General features: G+C 65.8%; 1 protein-coding gene across 3 annotated transcripts; it reads right to left on the bottom strand.

Annotated features, from left to right (window-relative positions):
- Positions 1-930: 930 nt before the first annotated feature.
- STAT3 (signal transducer and activator of transcription 3) lies at positions 931-15,668 on the bottom strand. Of its 3 annotated transcripts, none has more exons than XM_032202738.1 (24): positions 15,597-15,668; positions 10,568-10,714; positions 9,908-10,052; positions 9,647-9,745; positions 9,315-9,410; positions 9,149-9,230; positions 8,614-8,708; positions 8,265-8,416; positions 7,597-7,755; positions 7,376-7,468; positions 6,709-6,768; positions 6,411-6,440; positions 6,177-6,270; positions 6,043-6,090; positions 5,683-5,766; positions 5,346-5,444; positions 5,018-5,153; positions 4,731-4,783; positions 4,546-4,640; positions 4,130-4,269; positions 3,622-3,834; positions 3,229-3,271; positions 2,818-2,930; positions 931-2,700 (listed from the first exon to the last, which is right to left on the bottom strand). In XM_032202738.1, the coding sequence occupies exons 2-24, from the start codon at positions 10,693-10,695 to the stop codon at positions 2,645-2,647; spliced, it is 2,313 nt and encodes a 770-aa protein (XP_032058629.1). In that variant the 5' UTR covers positions 10,696-10,714; positions 15,597-15,668; the 3' UTR covers positions 931-2,644. The 3 variants fall into 3 exon arrangements, with proteins under 3 accessions (XP_032058629.1, XP_032058627.1, XP_032058628.1); XM_032202736.1 differs by having other exon boundaries at positions 3,619-3,834; XM_032202737.1 differs by lacking the exon at positions 15,597-15,668 and adding an exon at positions 11,761-11,940 and having other exon boundaries at positions 3,619-3,834.
- Between the last annotated feature and the right edge of the window lie 1,985 nt (positions 15,669-17,653).

Genomic DNA, 17,653 nt, shown 5'->3' on the forward strand with positions numbered 1-17,653 from the left:
CCTGCATCTCTCTTGGGGTCCAGCCCCGTGGCAGAGCAGGTTGAGGCAGGGATGCAGCGGGGCGTGTGGGCACACGGAGATAAGGGAGCTCTTATCTGCTGCGGGGTGGGAGGGGACGCCGCGTTCCTGACCCCCCAACGGTTGGGGCGAGCCCGGGGTTTGCATATCAGGGAGAAAATTCCCTCTTCTGGGGTTTTCCGCCCCATCTGGCAGCTGGGAACAGAGGGGCTGGGTGGTGCAATCCCATATGGGCCAGCTGGGCTGCACCGGGTGCCAGGAACGGGCTCTGGGACCCCAAAGCAGGGGGCTGCGCGGTGACACGAAGGGACAAGGGGGTCCCCAGGGGCGCACGGTGGGGTTCATGTCTGCCCCCAAGTTTGGAGCGGGATGCTGCGGGGGGCTGGCAGCTCCAGGGCCCCTCCAGCACCTCAAGGGAGTGCAGGGCGGAGGGGATCGGGGGATTTGAGCGTGACCTGCATGAAAATCCCCTGCTAATCCTGCCCCGACGGAGCACTAATCTCTCCCTCTCGGCCCCACATCCATCCCGCTGCTGCCTCCACCCTCCTGCTCTGCAGGGGACATGGACGGAGATGCAGCAGCTTCGGGGTAAAGCCCTGCAGGAGACTGGGGGGGCTCAGCCCAGTCCTACAAAGCCCTGGCCCCATAAATTCCCCCCCTGAGGGCTGCAGCTCCCCGGCGCAGGAGCGCTCGCTGCAGGCTCCGGCACCTCCCCACGAGAGGGCAGGGCAGGTCCACGCTGCAGCCCTGCAGGGCCCCAATGCAGCCACCTTGGGCTAAAAACCCTGCAAAAAGGGGCGGGGGGGGGGGCCCACAACCTCATCCCTCCACCCGCAGCCTCCCCGCCAGCGCTGCGCCCACCCTGGGAAGCGCCCCAAGGCCCGCGGGTTCCCAGCTGCACGGGAGAGGAGGTCGCTTCAGAGCCTTTTATTTTGGAGAAAGTTCAAGCCTGTAGATACAGCAATACAATATACAAAAAAATAAAATTTTTTACAGTATTGAAAGTTGCCCGGGGCTGCGGTGGCTGCGCCAGCAACGAGGACAAGCGACCGGCATCCCCCGCGTCCCCTCTGAGCACCCACCGACTCCAAAGGGCCCCCGTCCTGGCCCCAAGGGTGGCCACGACCGACCCCGCAGCCCTCTTTCCCCTTTCCCAGGGCACGGGACGGATCCTGCCCTGCCCACGACGCTGCTGTCTGGCTCCCTGCCTGATCCTGACCAGCGCAGCCCCGGCAGAATGGGGTAGAAAAGCCGGAGCCGTGCCCCAAAGCCACCAGAGCGCCCCCCAGCCCCACAGCGTGGCCATGGGTACAGCCAGGTGGGCATCTCTCCCCCTACAGAACCAAGACCTGCACACCCCCTCGTGCTGCCCCCAGTAAGACATCTCTGCTGGTACCAGCACCTCTGGGTCCCACCGCTCTGCCCCAAAGTGCACGCACCCCCCCTGTGCCACCCCACAGCCCCCGGTACCGCAAGGGGCTCCCAGCTGCTCTCTGGGGGGGGGTCAGCAGCTCTCAATCTGCTTCTCCTCCCCCTTTCCTTGCCCCCCAGCCTCTCCTTCAGGCCGGGGCTGAACCAAAGCCTGGGTGGGAAGGGCAGGAGGGCTGCCCCGGGTTGGGGGGGCACGGAGCAGCTTCTCCAACCCCCCCCCTTCATCCACCCCGCTCCCTTCCACCCTCGCCCCCTCCTAGCCCCACAGCCACAGCCGACCCCAGCCTGAGCACCTCACAAAGCCCCCGAGGAGCTGCAAGCCCCCTGCCCCAGCCACCACGAGCAGTTTTAGAGGGGAAAGGGCCGAGCCCAGCCACCCAGCCCCGGTCCCAAAAGGGACCCGAGCTGCAACCACTGCGCGCTCAGGGGCACGCACCGGTGCCGGGACGCTTCGCCCCCCTACCCCAGGGGGTTCTGCCCAGCAGGGAAAGCGGCCGTGCCCGGGGCTGCTGCGTCTCACAGCATCTTTCTGCCCGCAGCAGGAGGGCAGCAGCAAGCACGGGGAGCTACCGAAGCTCCCTGCTCCCAGCAGAGCCCCCGAGGACGGGGATGGAAAACTGGGCTCAGCGCAGAGCCGCTCGCGGGTGTTGGCGGCCACGAGCAGGGGCGCAGAGGGAGGCGCAGAGGTGAGCCCCCTCCGCCAGCTCCTGGGGGGCTTTCGGGGGACCTGTTGGAAACCGTTGACCCCCCTGGAGGAGGTTTGGGCTGGTTGGTGCCCTCTCGGCCCCCCAGAGGAGAAATCCAGGCTCGTGCGATGGCCACGGGCGGTCGGAGAGCAGCGTTCAAGGGCAGGGGCTGCGGAAGCGTTTGTAAGAACCGAGGCTGCGATCGGAGGCTAAGAGGCACTTGAATGAGCAAAACAAGGTTAAAAAAAAAAAAAAAAAACATTACGGAAGGAAATAGAAAAAGGTTTGACCCCCCCCTCCTCGTCCCTCCCTCCCCACAGAGAGACAACCAGCACCACCACCGAGAGGTGGGGGTTTGGGTGGGTCACAGGAGGAGTCGGTGGCAGGGATCACGGCCCCCAGCTCCTCCCGAGAACAGGCCCAGAGAGGACGAGACCTAACGGGGTGAGACTGGGGGACGGTGGGGGCAGCCCGAGCCGGGGGGGGTCCCATGAGCACGGGGCAGCGCGTCACATCGGTGAAGAAGCGCACTCCGGGGTCAGCTCCATGTCGAAGGTCAGCGACTCTGGGGGAAGCAAGGGGAAAGGGGGGTGGGTTATGGGGGGCACATCCTGATCCCTCGAGGCTCCAGCCGCCACCAGGTTGCCCCCCCCAGGGGTGCTGGGTGCCCCCCCAGGCTCACCGAACTGGCCGCCCGCGTTGGCCTCGGCTCCCTCGCTGCTGTTACCGAACTGCATGAGCGAGTCCAGGGTGCGCGGGGACATGGGCAGGTCGATGGTGTTGCTGAAGGAGGTGCTGGCAGAAGGAGGGGAAAGCAAAGAAACCACCCGAGTCAGGGCATGGCCGGAGCTCTCCGACATCCCCCTGCTCTCCCCCGGAGGGCCCCAGGGCGCAGGGCAGTGCTGGGAGCTCTCGGGGAGGAAAGGGGCCCCCGGAGGGGGAGAACGGGCTCCAGGAGCCTGGCTCAGCACCGCTGCCTCTCCCCCTTCCCGGGCAGGGAGCCCCAAGGCACCCGGGGAAAGCAGCTGTGAGAATGAACCCCCCCCCAGCCCAGCACACAAATGCGTTTAGAGACACCCCCGGGAACACTTACGGGGTGACACAGATGAACTTGGTCTTTAGATAGGGAGCAGCACCTGCAGGGGGAGAGAGCGGCCTCGTCACCAGCTGCTGGAGGAACAGCTCCTGTCCCCAAGAGGGGCACAGCCCTGGGGACAACCCCTGCTCAGTCCCGGACCCTCCCCAGACCCCACAGGACCCCCAGACCCTCCCCAGACCCCGCAGGGCCCCCAGACCCTCCCCAGACCCCGCAGGGCCCCCAGACCCTCCCCAGACCCCGCAGGGCCCCCGGACCCTCCCCAAACCACCACAGCATCTCCCTGCTGGAGCGGGCTCCTCCACCACGGTGCCGTCCCTGCAGCCACCCCGCGACCCGTCCCAAAAAGCAGGCGGGCACCACGCCGGGCCGCAGAAAGTCAACGACTACCTGAGTCGGTGGCTTCCGAGTGCTCCTGGCTCTCGGAGCGGCAGTACTTCCCAAAAGCCTCCTCCTTGGGGATGTCGGGGTACAGGTACACCAGGGGGGACACCAGGATGTTGGTGGCGTCCATGATCTTGTAGCCCATGATGATCTCGGCGAACGACATGCTGTTCAGCTGCTGCTTGGTGTAAGGCTCCACGGACTGGATCTGGGTTTTCCCTGTACAAGGAGGCTTCAGACACGGGGCAGGACACCTCGGGAGAAGGCAGGGACTTTCCCCGAACACCCCAGGGATGGGACGGAGCAGCCTGGGGAGGCACCCGGCAGGGGCAGGACAGACCCACGCGGAGGTTTCAGCACCACGAGAAACCACAGGGGCGCCCAGGAGGCAAAAACCAGCCAAAAAAAGCCACCCAGGCTCAAATAATTAACCAAGGAGAAGGCCTAGCAGGACGAGGAGAAGGGAAAAGGTCTCATCAGGGGGTCCCGAGCCCCCTTTGGGGGGGCGACGTACCGCTGATGTCCTTCTCCACCCAGGTGAAGGTGATGCCGCCCTCCTTGCTGCTCTCGCTGAACCGCAGCAGGAAGGTGCCTGGGGGCTTGGTGCTGAGGATGGCTCGCTCCCGCTCCTTGCTGATGAAGCCCATGATGTACCTGGGGGCAGGGAGCGATGTGGGGGGGGGTCAGGGCACCGGGGAAGCAGCCCCAGGGCTCGAACCCTGCCGGTTCCCTGCACGGGCAGCAGCCCCCAGCAGAGCCACTGACGTTTAGGGGATGGTTTGGGGATTTTTGCCTTGAACCAGCCGACAGGGCTCGGGCAGAAAATGCAGCCCAGGAAAAGCAGCCTGCCCCTGAACCCCCCCCTCAATTCGGACAGGACTCGGGGGTCCCCAGCTGAAGGCGAGCGGATTGATGCTGGCGGAGGCTCACCCCTCGTTCCACAGCGCCAGGATGTATTTCTTCACCAAGTCGATGATGTTGTCCAGCCAGACCCAAAACGAGAAGCCTTTGCCAGCCATGTTCTCCTGGGGGAGGAGAGCGGAGAGGTTGGGAGGACAGCTCGGGGGGGGAGAGCGGCCAAGCACCGGGGTTGGGGGGGGAAGAGGGAATCGCACCTTGCAGAACTTGGCCCAGGTGATCTGACAGCCCGAGTAATTCACACCTGGCCCTGGCAGAGAAGAGGAGCATCAATTTTTGGGTGCCACTCCCCAAATTACCACCTCCAGACAGCAACCAAAAGCTTTACGGCGTTTCGGGGGGATACCAAGCAGCTAAAAGCAACAGCTTCCTTCCCAGCCACCCAAATCTTGCTACTGCACTGCTTTTTTTTTTTTTTTTTTTTTGTTTGTTTGTTTGTTTTGTTTTTTTTTTTTACAGGCAGGGAGCAGGCAGGAGGGGTTACCGAGCAGTTTTTCTGCCAGCGTCGTCAGCTGCTCGATGCTGAGGCCTCGCTTGGTGGTGGAGGAGAACTGCCAGCTCAGCACCTCCGCCACCTGGTCCCATGTCCCGATGGGGGGCTTGGTGAAGAAGTTGACGTTCTGCGGGAGGAAAAACGCAGCCCCTGAGCAGGACGAGGGGGCAGGAGCAGGGCCAGGTCCCGAGCCAGCCCCGCTGATGGGGCTGAGCAGTTTTTTTTCTGCAGTTTTTCTGCCTGCCGGGCAGGATGCTGCAGCCTGAAGCGAGCCCTGCTCCTCTGGCAGCCTCCCCCCGGGGGGAGGGCTGAGCCCTACCTTGGGGTTGTTGGTCAGCATGTTGTACCACAGGATGGACGCCCAGGCGTTGGGCATCTGGCAGATGTTGGAGATGACCACCACGGGCAGCGAGTGGGTCTGCAGAGAGGAGACACGGCCACGGGGCTGGGACGTCTCACCGAGCCACAACTTGAGCTCTGTGCTCCATCCCAGCCAGCCCCCCCAGCCCAGAGACATCCAGCAGAAGGGGGCACAGCTTGGGAGAGCCCACAGGCTGCAGATCTGCCTCCTGGGCTTCACTTCTGAGAGGGTTGAGGGTGCCCCGAGCTGTTCCTTCTGCGACTGGGGAACCGGGCGGCTAAACCCCAGGGCTCACCTCCAGGTCGATCTTCAGCCCCTGGTGATACACCTCTGTCTCGAAGGTGATGAGGTGCAGCTCCTCGGTCACGATCAGCGAGGCCTGGGGGGGAAGGAGGACACGGTGAGCCCACGGGAGACGCCTGCCCTCAGCCCGAGGCATGGTGCTGAGGGGGGTCCGGGCAGGCAGGGCTGGGCTGGCAGCTGCCAACGTGCCAGAAGGTGCCAAGACACCCCCCTGGGGCAATCCCTGCTCAACTCTGTGCCTAACCACTCCTCAGGGAAGGAGATGCAGCGATGGCTACGGCTGCCCTGAGCCAGCAAAGGGCTCTCCTTGCCAGGACCCTCCCCAAAAAAAAAACACCCCCAAACAACTTACATCGCAGTTGGCTCTGCCTCCGTTCCCGCATCGCTGCTCCCGCAGGGTCTGCAGAGGGAAGGGAGAGGCTGCAGCATCACCACGAGGGCGCACGGCCCCAGGAGGAGCCCCCCCCGGGGGCTCGAGGCACCTACCAGGTGCTTGAACTCCGCCGAGAGGCTGCCGTTGTTGGACTCCTCCATGTTCATGACCTTGGTGTTTGTCCCCAGGATGTTAAACTTCCGCGACCTCAAAAGAGGAAAAAAAATAAAATAAAATAAACGGTGTGGCCGGCGGCCCCCTCGGGGTGAACGCGCGGGAGGACGTTGGCTGAGGTTAAAAGCAGAAGTAAGAAAGAAAGAAAAGAAAAGAGAAACCATCGCACTTACCCCCGGAGCGCTGCGACATCACCAGAGTCCCTAGGAAAGGGAAGAGAGAGATGCGGTCACGGCCACGGCCTCCCCGCAGTGGTGGGGGGGTCGGCGGCACGGCATCGAGTCCCACGACCCCCCCAGGCTGTCCCCACAACCCGGGAGTGGACCTCGGGTACCCACGGCCACCCTGCGCCTTCCCCAGGGGTCACGCCGGCCCTAAGTGCAGGGACGGGGCTTGAGCCGGGGGCAGCAGGAACACGTCGGACCCCAAAAGCTCTACCCAGCGCTTCCAGGGGCAGAGCACGGGACTCACTTGTCGATGCAGACTTTGATCTTCAGCTGGTAATTCAGCTCGGGGAACTTCACCAACAACCTGCGGAGCGAGCAGGGTGTGAGCAGCAACATCCAGAACCCGGCAGGACACGGCACTGCCCGGCCCCTCCGGCACCCCAAACCCCTCTGCACACAGGGCTGCGGCACGTCACCCCGACACCCGTCCCCAAGAGGGGCTGCTGCTCCCCTAAGCCCCCCAAGGGGGGGTTGTTCTGGCTGCTGGCTGCCCAGAGCAGGCAGATTTTGCCCCGAGCAAACCCCATCTGTGCCTCTGCGTGGCTGCCTCGTGCCAAAGAGGGGCACAAAGGGGTGGAGAAGAAGCTCCAGGGGCTCCCTGCAGAGGGACGCAGGCCAGACGAGAGGCATCGGGCCAGGGACAATGTGCTGACACCTCCCACCGGCCACCCCCGCAGCGGGATTTACCAGAACCCTGCCTGCCTCCAGGAACACGGCACAGCCCCGGCCAGCAGCCTCGCTCCCTGCCCAAAATCAGCCAGGCTGTGCTCCAGCTCCAGCAGGACCAGCCTGCGGGGAGCCCTTCCCTCCCGGGGCTGCGTCTGCAGCAGCATCCCCTGGAAGAAAGCCCCCAAATTCCCCCCTCTGCACGGCTCCCGTCCCCCTCCTGCAGCACGCAGCCGGCGACCAACCTGACTTTGGTGGTGAACTGCACGCCGGTTTTGATGACCAGGGGCCGGTCGGGATGCATGGGCATGCAGGGCTGCCTCTCCACCACGAACGCGCTGCAGGAGACGACAAGAAGCACCAGCAAAGCTCAGCACCCTCCCGGCACACCCGGTGCTCGCCCCTCAACGCGTTGCCCAAAATTGAGGAGCTGCCCCTGGTTCCCCCCCACTCCAGCCCCCGGCACCTTTTCATCAGGTTCCTGAAGAGCTCCACGATGCGCTCCTCCAGCATGGGCCGGTGCTGGACGATGGGGTCGCCCTTGTAGGACACTTTCTGTTGCAGCTCTTCCAGCTTCTTGATCTGCTGCCGGGTCTGTAGCTGCGATTCGGCAAGAGAGGTTATCCTAGGGGAGCGGGAAGAACCAGCGTTAGCTCCGGCTGCTGAGCCCTGCACAGCCCCAGCCCGCACAGCCCTGCACCCCTGCGTGGTCCCAGCCTGCAGAGCCCTGCACGGCCCCAACCTAGAGCCCCAATTCTTCCTTTGCTTGTTCAAGAGAGGCTGCTCACCGTACCGAAGCAGCAGAGAGCACAACCTGCCCGCAGCTCCCAGCTCAGGGCATTATTTTTGGCTGGGCAGCATGAAAAAAAACCCTGCCCGCACCCAGCTCTGCGGGGCACAGCAGCCGAGGGCTCACAAACGGCGGTGCTGGGCTGGGAACTTCTTACACCTTACACCCCACGAGCCTGGGGCTCACGAGTCCAGCACCACCACGACCACCGAGCAGGGATTGGTGACCTGCAGGCATCGGTGACCACTTTGCCAGGACACCGGCAGAGGCAGAGCTCATTTCCAGCTGGGTTTTCGACCGCTGCCTCCTTGGGGACCTCCACGAGCCCCGGGCAGCTCTCTTACCAGTTCTCCAGCCGGTCTAAGCAGATATTTGGTGGGCCGCCGATGCAAGCGATTTGCTGCCGTCTCTTCCAGTCCGCCAGCTCCTCGTCTGCCAGCATCTTCTGCACGTACTCCATGGCCGACAGCAGGCCAGCCAGCTCGCTCACTATCCCCTGCCAAAAAGGGAAGCAGACCTTCAGTTCCCTCGGACATCCTCCAAAACCTGCAGGTTTCACCCTCCCCACAAACGAAGCGGCCCAAGGCTGCATTTCCAGGGCTGCTCCAGGCACCAACGCCAGCCCCACGCCCCCCCCAATAAAAGCATTTCTGTGCCCCGGGGGGATCTGGGGGGGTCAGGGGCAGGCCGTACCCTTCGCATCTGGTCCAGCGCCGTGAGCATCTGTTCCAGCTGCTGCATCTTCTGCCGTGTCACCGACTGGTTGTTCCCGTTCAGATCCTGCATGTCTGCGCAGAGAGGAGGCAAAGCTTCAGCCGAGCACGCTCCTCCTGCCCTCCCGAAGGTCACACAAAGAAAAAAAAAAAAAAAGACTCCACGGTTGGCAGCGGAGGAGCAGGCACTCGGCAAGGTGGTGGTGTTTTAGCAGCCGTCTCCTGCTGCCAGCGCTGCCTCCGGGCACCTGGCTGGCGTTCCTGCACAGCCAGCAGCCCTCCCACCTCCAAACACCATTTTCCCTTGGGGGACAGAGCTCTGCTTCAGCTCCCCCAGAGGCTAAATCAGGGGCAGGAACAAAACCCAAGCTCTCTCCAATTAACACGCAAATGCCCAGAGAGTAAAATGCCCCCAAGCCTGGAGAGGAGGCACCCAGGGCTGGATCGCGCCCCCCAGCGAGGTTCCTTGCAGGAACGCATTTTGGCTTTGCCAGATGCTAACGAGCTGCCATTACCCCCTTGGCTTTTCAAAGTCTTGTAGTTAAAATCAAAGTCATCCTGGAGATTCTCCACCACTTTCATCTTCTGCTCCAGATCCTGCAAGGCGAGAGGCAGGAATTTGCTCCAAGCACTCAGTCCTGGGGGTGGGGAGAGGAGGCGGCGTCTGGGCAGCACGCTTACCTGCACCCTCTTCCTCACATCCTGCAGGTGCTGCTCCAGCATCTGCTGCTTTTCTGTCACCACGGCTGCTGTCGGATGCGTCGCCTGTCCCCCTTGCTGTGGAGGGGACAAGGAGGGTGTTAGAAAGGGGCCGTGACCTGGTGCGAGGAGGTTCTGTGGGCGTGAAAACCTTCCCTGCACTAATAAAAGCCAGGGGCAGAGTGGCCAGGAGGCATCCTGGAGAGCTCAGGGTGAGCTGCCCTTCCCTGCAGCTCGCCCATCCCTCTGCACTACCCCTGCTGAAGTGGGGTGGGCGGCAGGATGGGGGCCCCAGGGCACCCCGAGCTCCTCACCTGGGCTGCGGTGGCGGCCGTCTGCAGGAGCCGGGACTCTTCCCAGAGGCAGCGAGCCACGATGCGAGCTATTTCCATCGGCTTCTCCAAGTATCTGCTCTGTAAACCGTTCAAATCCTCAAGGTCAGCCTCCAAAACGCAGCTCCCAGCGTCCCAGCACGCTCCCGAAGAGCTTTGCGAGCTGTGCCCAGGAAGCCGCTGGATATCGGTGCCCGAGGGAAAACCCAACGAAGTGGGGGGGTCTCTGGGTCTCTGCCTCACCTGCAGGAACTGCTTGATGCGCCGCAGGTTGTGCTGGTACAGGACGTTGGACTCCTGCAGGAAGCGGCTGTACTGCTGGTCGATCTCCCCCAGCAGGTTGTGGAACACCAGCGTGGCGTGGGACTCCTTGTTGGCGGCGTACGCCCTGCACGGGGGGGGGGGAGAACGGAGAGTCCTGGAGCCCGGGGGCAGGAGCAGGGCAGCACCCGCTGTCCCCCCCGTGGTTTAACACCCCTAAACTACACCGGGACGACAGCCAGAGCAGGCTCAGCACCAACACGTGGAGCCAAGCGACCGCTCCTGAGTGCTGGAGGCGCTCCAGATTCGCGCACGGATCTGCACCAGCTCTGCACCAGTCCCCCCAGGGGGATGCGGGAGCTGCTGCTCCATTTCATCCCTCATTCACACCAAAGGGCGAGGGAAAGCAGCCCTGGGGGGGGCACAGCCCTGCTTCGGACCTCCCCCAGCTTGAGCTCTGATGCCTTGCACACAGAACCCCGCTGCTCCCTTTCATGCCACGGGCATCTCGGGGAGGAAAAGCAGCCCAGCCACGCCAAGAGGAGCTGGCAGAGCTCCCCGAGGGCTCCTGGGCACCCACCAGCCCCCGAGGCAGGCGTCCCAAGCACCCTCCACACGTCAGAGCCGTCGGCGGTGCCTTACCAGTCCTGGCTCTCAATCCACGGGGCCAGGAACTGCCGCAGCTCCATGGGGAAGCTGTCGCTGTAGAGCTGGTGGAGCTGCTCCAGGTAGCGCGTGTCGAGCTGCTGCAGCTGGTTCCACTGCGCCATCCTGGCCGGCTCCGGAGACCTGGGGGGGGTGCAAGGGGTGGGTCGGTCAGCACGGCCCCCCCTCAGCCTGCAGAAAACCCTCCCGGCACGGCCCCGAGCTCAAAGAGATGGTTGGGACCCGCCGTGAGCCCAAAGGGCTGGGCAGGGGGCTCTGGGGTGCCCCAAACACGAGCAGGAGGGGGCTGCCTGCCTGCCCTCAGCACCCGATGCTCAGCACGAAGCGTCGGGCACCTGGGGGGGCTCGGGCACCGCACACAGCCCCCGGCCATCACCCGGGGAGAGCAGGTCACACACCGGGGCAGAATGGGGAAGTTGGAGGTTTGGCATCGCAGCGTGGGGACCCCAGGCTCTCTGCCAGCCCCGATGCCCACCTCCTCCTCCCCACCAAGCCCCGGGGGTCCAGCCCCGATGCCCCCCTCCTCGTCCCCACCGAGCCCCAGGGACCGAGCACCCCCAGCTCCGGGTGCAGGCGCCGCTGTCGTCACCAGCGCAGGGCCCTGCGTCGAGAGGAGGCGGAACCACAGACCCAAACCACAGCACCAGCGAGGGCATAATGTGCAAAAAAGTGCGTGTTTGGGGGGCGGGGGGGTGGGGAAGCCCTGCTCACACCAGCAGTGTTTGTGTGCCGGGTCCCGTTCCCACAGGGAAAACGCAGCAGGGCACCAGGCTGCTTGGCACGCAGCAGCACCACGCCAGCTCCGAGGTCTTGGCGTGAAATCCAGCTGAAAATCAGCAGCCGACGCAGGTCCTGCTGCTGCTGGCGAGCTGGAGGAAGCCCAGGGCCTGCCCCCCCTGCGTCTGCACCCCGTGCCAAGGAGATCGACCCGAAATAGCTGAGGTCGGAGCAGCCGGCCCCGTGCGCAGAGCTGCGCCCCCGCTTCTCCCACTCGGTTTCGGGGCCGTGCAAACCCGGAGGACTTCTACAAACCCGGGCAGGCCCAGGGCCTTGTCTGCGTTTCCTCACCAAAAAAAAAAAAAAAAAATCAACAAAACAACCAAAAACCATTTCCCCAAACGCTGCCTTCGGCCAAACTTCCTCCTAGAGAGGCAGCAAAGCTCTCCTACCTTCTCGCCGGGGGGAAGAGGAAGGGTGTCGGGCATGGAGGTGGGCAGCGAGCGGCGCGGGGCTGGGACCCGGTGCCAGACCCTGGCACCCGCCCTCCGGCTGTCCTGCGCCTGCTCCGGCGGGGCAGGGAAAGAGCCCGCAGAGCTTACAGTAAGCACGGAAGGCGGGGACTGCCGGGAAGCCACAGAAACGAGGAAGGAGCAATTCTCCAGCCCGCTGCTGCTCGATGGAAAGCCGAGCGAACCCCAGGAAGCGCCGAGCTCTCCGCCGGGCAAGGCGCTTCCCCGCGGAAAGCCGCTCGGTTTTCCGCACCAGCCCAGCCCGGCGAGCGACACGTCAGCTGGCAGGAGGCCGAGGGGCCGTGCCGCAGCCCAGGAAGCCACCGCCAGCCTTCCCCGAGGGGCAGAGAGGCAGCCGAAGGGACCAGGGACAAGAGGAGCTGTGGCCGCGGTGCTGCCGTCGTGCCCGGGGAGGACACGGGAGCGAAGCCCCATCCTGCAAAGCTCCCGGCTCCAGGATGGGCTGGGAACAGGAGGAGGCAAAGCAGCCAGCCCCGGGGGCGCTGCTGGGTGGGTTTTTATTAGGAAATAAAGAAATGAGCGGAGCCTGAACGCGGCGCCCCCCTAGCTTACCCCCTGTAAGCTCTGGGCATGTGGCCGTGCGCGCTCGCGCACGTTTCTGGCAGCACAAGGGACACGAGGGACACAAGGGGACATGAGGGACGCTGCCCGCACCCGCAGCTCCGTGCCACCACGTCCCCTCCCAGCCCACAGCAGCTGCTAATTGAGCCGGGCTCAATTATCAGCCTCTCCAAGGGGCTCCGATCGCCGTCAGCTGAAATCGATGCCAGCTTTTCGGGCTGCGCACCGCCTTTCCCTATTTATTGTATTTTTTTTTTAACGTGTGCGTAGTTTTTGTAAGAAAAAGGGGCAAAATCGTCCCGGGCTGAGACACGGGGAGAGGGCAGGCACCTGACAGGGAGCTAAACCGGTGTCTGCACCTCCTGGCCGGCAGCAGCAGCAGCGGCACTGGCAGGACGTTGCACCACGGGGCTGGGTTCAAGGCTCAAGCCCACGTGAACAACGCCTGGGCTCGGTGCAGCAACAGGCAGGAGGGGGGAGACGGGACGGAGGCAGGAGCTTGGGGGAGAGAGGAGCAAATCCAGCCTGCTGAGCTCCTCCACGCTCAGGGCACGACCCGGCTCTGTTTAACGGGGCCTTCGCAGCCAAAAAAAAAAAAGCAGATTTTGGGGTTTCGCATCACAGCTGCTTGCCGGGCACGGCAGCAAAGCCCCCGTTTCGCAGCTCTTGGCTCATCGTTTCCCTGCCTGCAGCAGCTCGGGGAGCTCGCAGCCCCGTCGGATCAGCACTGCCACTACAGCACGAGGCCCGGGGGCGCTGCTCCTGCTGCAGGTGGGAAATAAAACAAAAATAAAATAAATCCACAGCCAGGCCCAGCTGGGAACCCGCAGCCCACCCGCACCCAGCGCCTCCTGCCCCAGCAGATATCCCCCGGGGAAGCCCTGACCTGGCACCATGGGGCTGTATTCCGGCCCCAAAACGCCCAGGACCAAAACCCCAAAGCAGAGCCCTTGGGGGCAGCGGGGGGCACAGGCACAGGGCAATCCCTGCCGAAACAGAAGCTGCGTGCGGGGAGAGGCGAGCGGCTTGGCCCCGGCCGAGGGAGCGGAGGAAGTTCCTGCAGGGCGAGGGAAGCGGCCACGGGGGGGATTTGGGGCCATGGGGGGGATTTGGGGTCACGGGGGAGGATTTGGGGCAGCATCAGCCGAGGCCGGGAGCTGTGCTCGTGGGCAGCCCCCCAGGGCTCGCTCTCAGCCCGTCCTCGCTCAGAGGGGTCGAGGAGCAGGGGCAAGAGGTGGCGTTGGGTTTTTCCAGCCCCGGAGGCTGAGCCAAAACCCCCCCCAGGTGCTGCTGTGGGAAGAGACGGCCGGGAACAGGCTCGGGATGAGGTTTGGGGTCACAGCGAGCAGGCGGGGGCTGATCCGAGGGTCAGGGGATGCGGAGGGGCTGGGAACGTCGGGGAGCAGCCGACGGCCTCCCAAAAGGGAGCCCCCCCCACTTTGGGGCAGCACCCACCTCCAGCCCATGGGGCAGCGGCTGAGGAAAAGGGGCTCCAGGACCCCCCCTCGCTGCCCGGCTGGGTGGCGTTACCAAAAACACCACCTTTTTGGCCCAAAACGTGCCGCAGGATCCCGTCTCCAGCCCGGCCCCAGCAGCGGGAAGCCCCCCCGGAGGAGGATTTTTGCTTTGGGACCATCCCTGGGACCCCCCCCCCCGTTATTTCCAGGGGTCCCGGGGGCAGCGTGAGCGGGGAGGAGACCCCAAAAAACAGGGGGGCAGCGGTGATGGGCCCCATCCACCCCTCCAGGTCCCAAAGGAGCAGCGGCAGCCGAGGGGGGGGGGGGTGAAAAACCCACCCCAAGCAGCTAAAAAACCCCCAGTAAACGCTAAAAACTAATTAACGAAGCAGCCGTTAATTAGCTTTTAGCGGGCAGCCAAGGGCTGGTTTGGGGAAGGATTTGGAGTCAAAATTTGGAGTTTTTTCCTCGGCTCTGCTCCGCCAGCGGGGGGGCTTTGGGAGGGGGTGGATTTGGGGAAGGGGGCAGCAGCAGCGGGCAGGGGGGGCTCGGGGCAGGCTCGCGGCCCCCGCAGCCGTCCCCAGCCGCTCGGGGCCGTGACCCCCGGGGGGATTTCGGGGTGCAGAGCGGGGCCCGGTGCTCCGACACCAGCAGCAGCACCCATGGGTGCTGGGGGGGCCCTTCCGGGAGCCCACCCAGGGCAACCCAGCCTCTGGGGGGGGGGTCACAGGCCCAGGACCCCCCCCCCAATCGCTCCCCGTTCCTGCTCCCTGCGGGTTCTCCACGCTGACCTCCTCCTCCTCCTCCTCCTCCTCCTCTTCCTCATCTTCCTCCTCCTCCCGGGGTGGGCAGCGCTGGCCGAGGCCGTGCGGAGCTGCCCCGGGGGCAGCAGGCGGTCGCCCCGCTCCGGTCCCCGCTCCCCACGGGGCTGGACACGGGGACAAAACCCGGTCTGGGGTCGAAGCCCCCCGGTGGGGGACGCCCAGGGACCCCCGGTGTTGGGGGGGGGGGGACACAGCCGCAGCCCCCCCCCCGAGGGCACGGAACCGTTTTCTTACCCCAAACCCAAGAAGCGGCCGCGGGACCCTCGGCTCGGCACCGGGACAGCCCCGGGGGTCGCCTCCTCCGGTGCCCACCCCCCTCCCCCTCCGGTAACCCCCCCGCCCCCTGGTGACCCCCCCTCTCCGGTAACCCGGGCACCGTGAAGCCGGGGGTGGCGGCCGCTCCCCGGTGCTGTCCCGCTGTGCCCGGTGTTGTCCCGACCCGAGCAACGCGGTGGGGCCCCGGTAAGTCCCGGTAAGTCCCGGTCAGTCCCGGTCGGTGCCCACGGGGAAGCCCCCCCCGGGATCTGCCCCGTTCTTATCGGATCCCCCCCTAACGGGGCTGTCAGAGTTGGGCGCCGCGTTACCACCCCCGGGCACCGCAGGGCGATAACGGGGAACGGGGCAACCGGGGGACAACCGGGAGGGGGGGGGGCAGCCGGCACCGGGCGGGTGGCAGAGCCCCGGTAACACCGGGACAGCGCCCGGGGGTGCTCGGCAGAGCGGGGACCTCGCCCCCGGGGGGGCCAGCACCGAGAAGCGGCACCGGAGCCGCGGTCCCGGTACCCCCCGGTACCCCCCGGTGACCTCCGGTAACCCCTGGTGACCTCCCGGTGACCCCCCCCAGAGCCCGGTACCCTCCCGGTGACCCCCCGGTGACCCCCGGTGACCCCGGTTCCGCCCCCCCGGTGCTCACCGTGGGGCCCGGCCGGGGCGTGGCGGCGGCTCCCGGTGCCGGCGACGATCGCGGCTCCGCTCCCGGCCCCGAGTGACGCCACCGGAGCCGCCGCCCGCCCGACCCCGCCCCCTCCCGGCACGCGTCACGCCCCTCCCAGCCAATAGCAGCGCGCGGCCCCGCGAGGGACGGGCGGCGGCGAGCCAATCAGCGCCGTCTTCTCCGCGGTGACGTCACGGAGGGGAGGGGGGCTGCCCCGCGGCGGCTGTTCCCGGCTCTGCGCCGCCTCCCGCCGCGGGGTGGCGCTGGGAGGTGAAGGGAGGGAGGAGCGGGGGGGGGAGAGGAGGGTGCCGGGAACGGCCGTGCGGGAAACCCGGCTGAGTTCCGGGCAGCGCCGTGACGTCAGCGCGCGGCCCGCGGCCGCCGCCGCCGCCTCTTAAAGGGGCCGCGCCCTCACCGGGGGGAGCCCGGGGGGGCCCACAGCGACCCCGCCCGGGGCACCGGGGCAGCACCGGGGTGGGGGAGCCACGAAGCCACGGGGCCTGGGGGGTGGAACTGAGCCTTGACGAGGCTTGGCTGCCCTGCCCGGGCTCCCCCGGGGGCTTTCGGTGGTCCTGGGGGGTTCCCGGTGCCCCCCGGTGGGACGGGAGCCCCCCGGTCCGGTTGCGCAGAGCGAGGCGGGAGGCTGGGGCTCGTAGAAAAGAGCTTTATTAGCGGGGCTGCTCGCCGGGAGGCAGCCGGAGGAAGCGGTTAGAGGCTGCAGCAGCCCCCCTGGGCGAGGGGGGGGCACGCGTTAAAAAAAAAAATAATAAAAGTGTTGAAAAAATAACCAAAAACGCAATAATTGGGGCTTTGGGGAGAGGAGTGTGGGGGTGGTGAACTGCCCGTGGTGGGCACAGCGGGAGCAGCGGCACGCGGGGCTGCCCGTCCTGGTCCCCAGGATGGGGATGATGTGGGATGGGGAGCCAGGGGGGTTGTAGGGCCAGGAGCTGGTTGGGTTGTAGGGCTGAGAGCCAGGTGGTCTGCAGGGTCCGGAACCGGTTGGGTTGTAGGGCCTGGAGATGGTTGGTTTGTAGGACCGGGAGCCTGTGGATTTGTAGGACCGGGAGCCCGTCGACTTGTAGGACCGGGAGCCCATCGACTTGTAGGACCAGGAGCCCATTGATCTGTAGGGCCCGGAGCCCGTTGGTTTGTAGGACCGAGACCCAGTTGATCTGTAGGACCAGGAGCCGGTTGGTCTGTAGGGCCCAGAGCCGGTTGCTTTGCTCCCACTGCCACGGGGAAACCTTCACCTCGCAGCCCCCATTCAGCCCACGCACCTTGGCCCCTGCCCGCAGCCGCCCCCCAGCCCCACATCCCGGGGGTCTCCCGGGGCAGACGCCTCGTCCCCTCGGGGCAGCAGGGCAGGACCCCCCCCTGGGGCTGGGGGCACCGGACAAGAAGAGGGGAAACGATGCGGAGAGGAAAAGCAAGTTTATCTATTTAGTGGGGCCAGCGGCAGCCGTCCCCGCTGCACGGGGAGGGGGGGAGCGGGCCGGGAAGGAAGGTGCTGAGCCCGGGGTGCTGAGCACAGCCCCGCACATCCCTCCCCTGCCTGCCGGGAGCAGCCCCGGTGTGTCCGCAGCTCCCCGGGGGCGAAGCTGCCGAAGGCGAGCGGCCTCCTGCCCTCCCCGTGGCTCCTGCGGGGCCGGGGCGATGCCGTGGTGCTGGCTGCGTGCGTGAGAGCCGGAGCGTGGCAGCCCCGGGGGAACCGGGGCCGTGCCCGCGAGCTGCGGGGTGCGATGCGAGCGCTGCCTTGCTGCGGGGGACGGAGCGAAGCCGGCGGCGGGGAAGCAGGAAACGGGGAGGGAATGAGCCTGAGCCCTGCCGGGACCCCTGGAGGAAGCAGGGGCTGAGAAATCCTCGAGGTGTCGGGGCTGCTCCCTGATGGTCGAGGCGCTGGCACACCCCAAACGCCTTCTTGCAACAAATTGCAGCCGCTGCTGGGTTCTCCAGCACCGCCGCCTGCCTTCGCCCTCTCCCCAGCCAGCCAGCAGGCACCTCGCTGCCCGCTGCCACCAAAAAGGAGGGGTGCAGCG

The sequence above is a fragment of the Aythya fuligula genome, chromosome 24 (assembly GCF_009819795.1).
Source record: "Aythya fuligula isolate bAytFul2 chromosome 24, bAytFul2.pri, whole genome shotgun sequence".
Taxonomy (NCBI): Eukaryota; Metazoa; Chordata; class Aves; order Anseriformes; family Anatidae; genus Aythya; species Aythya fuligula.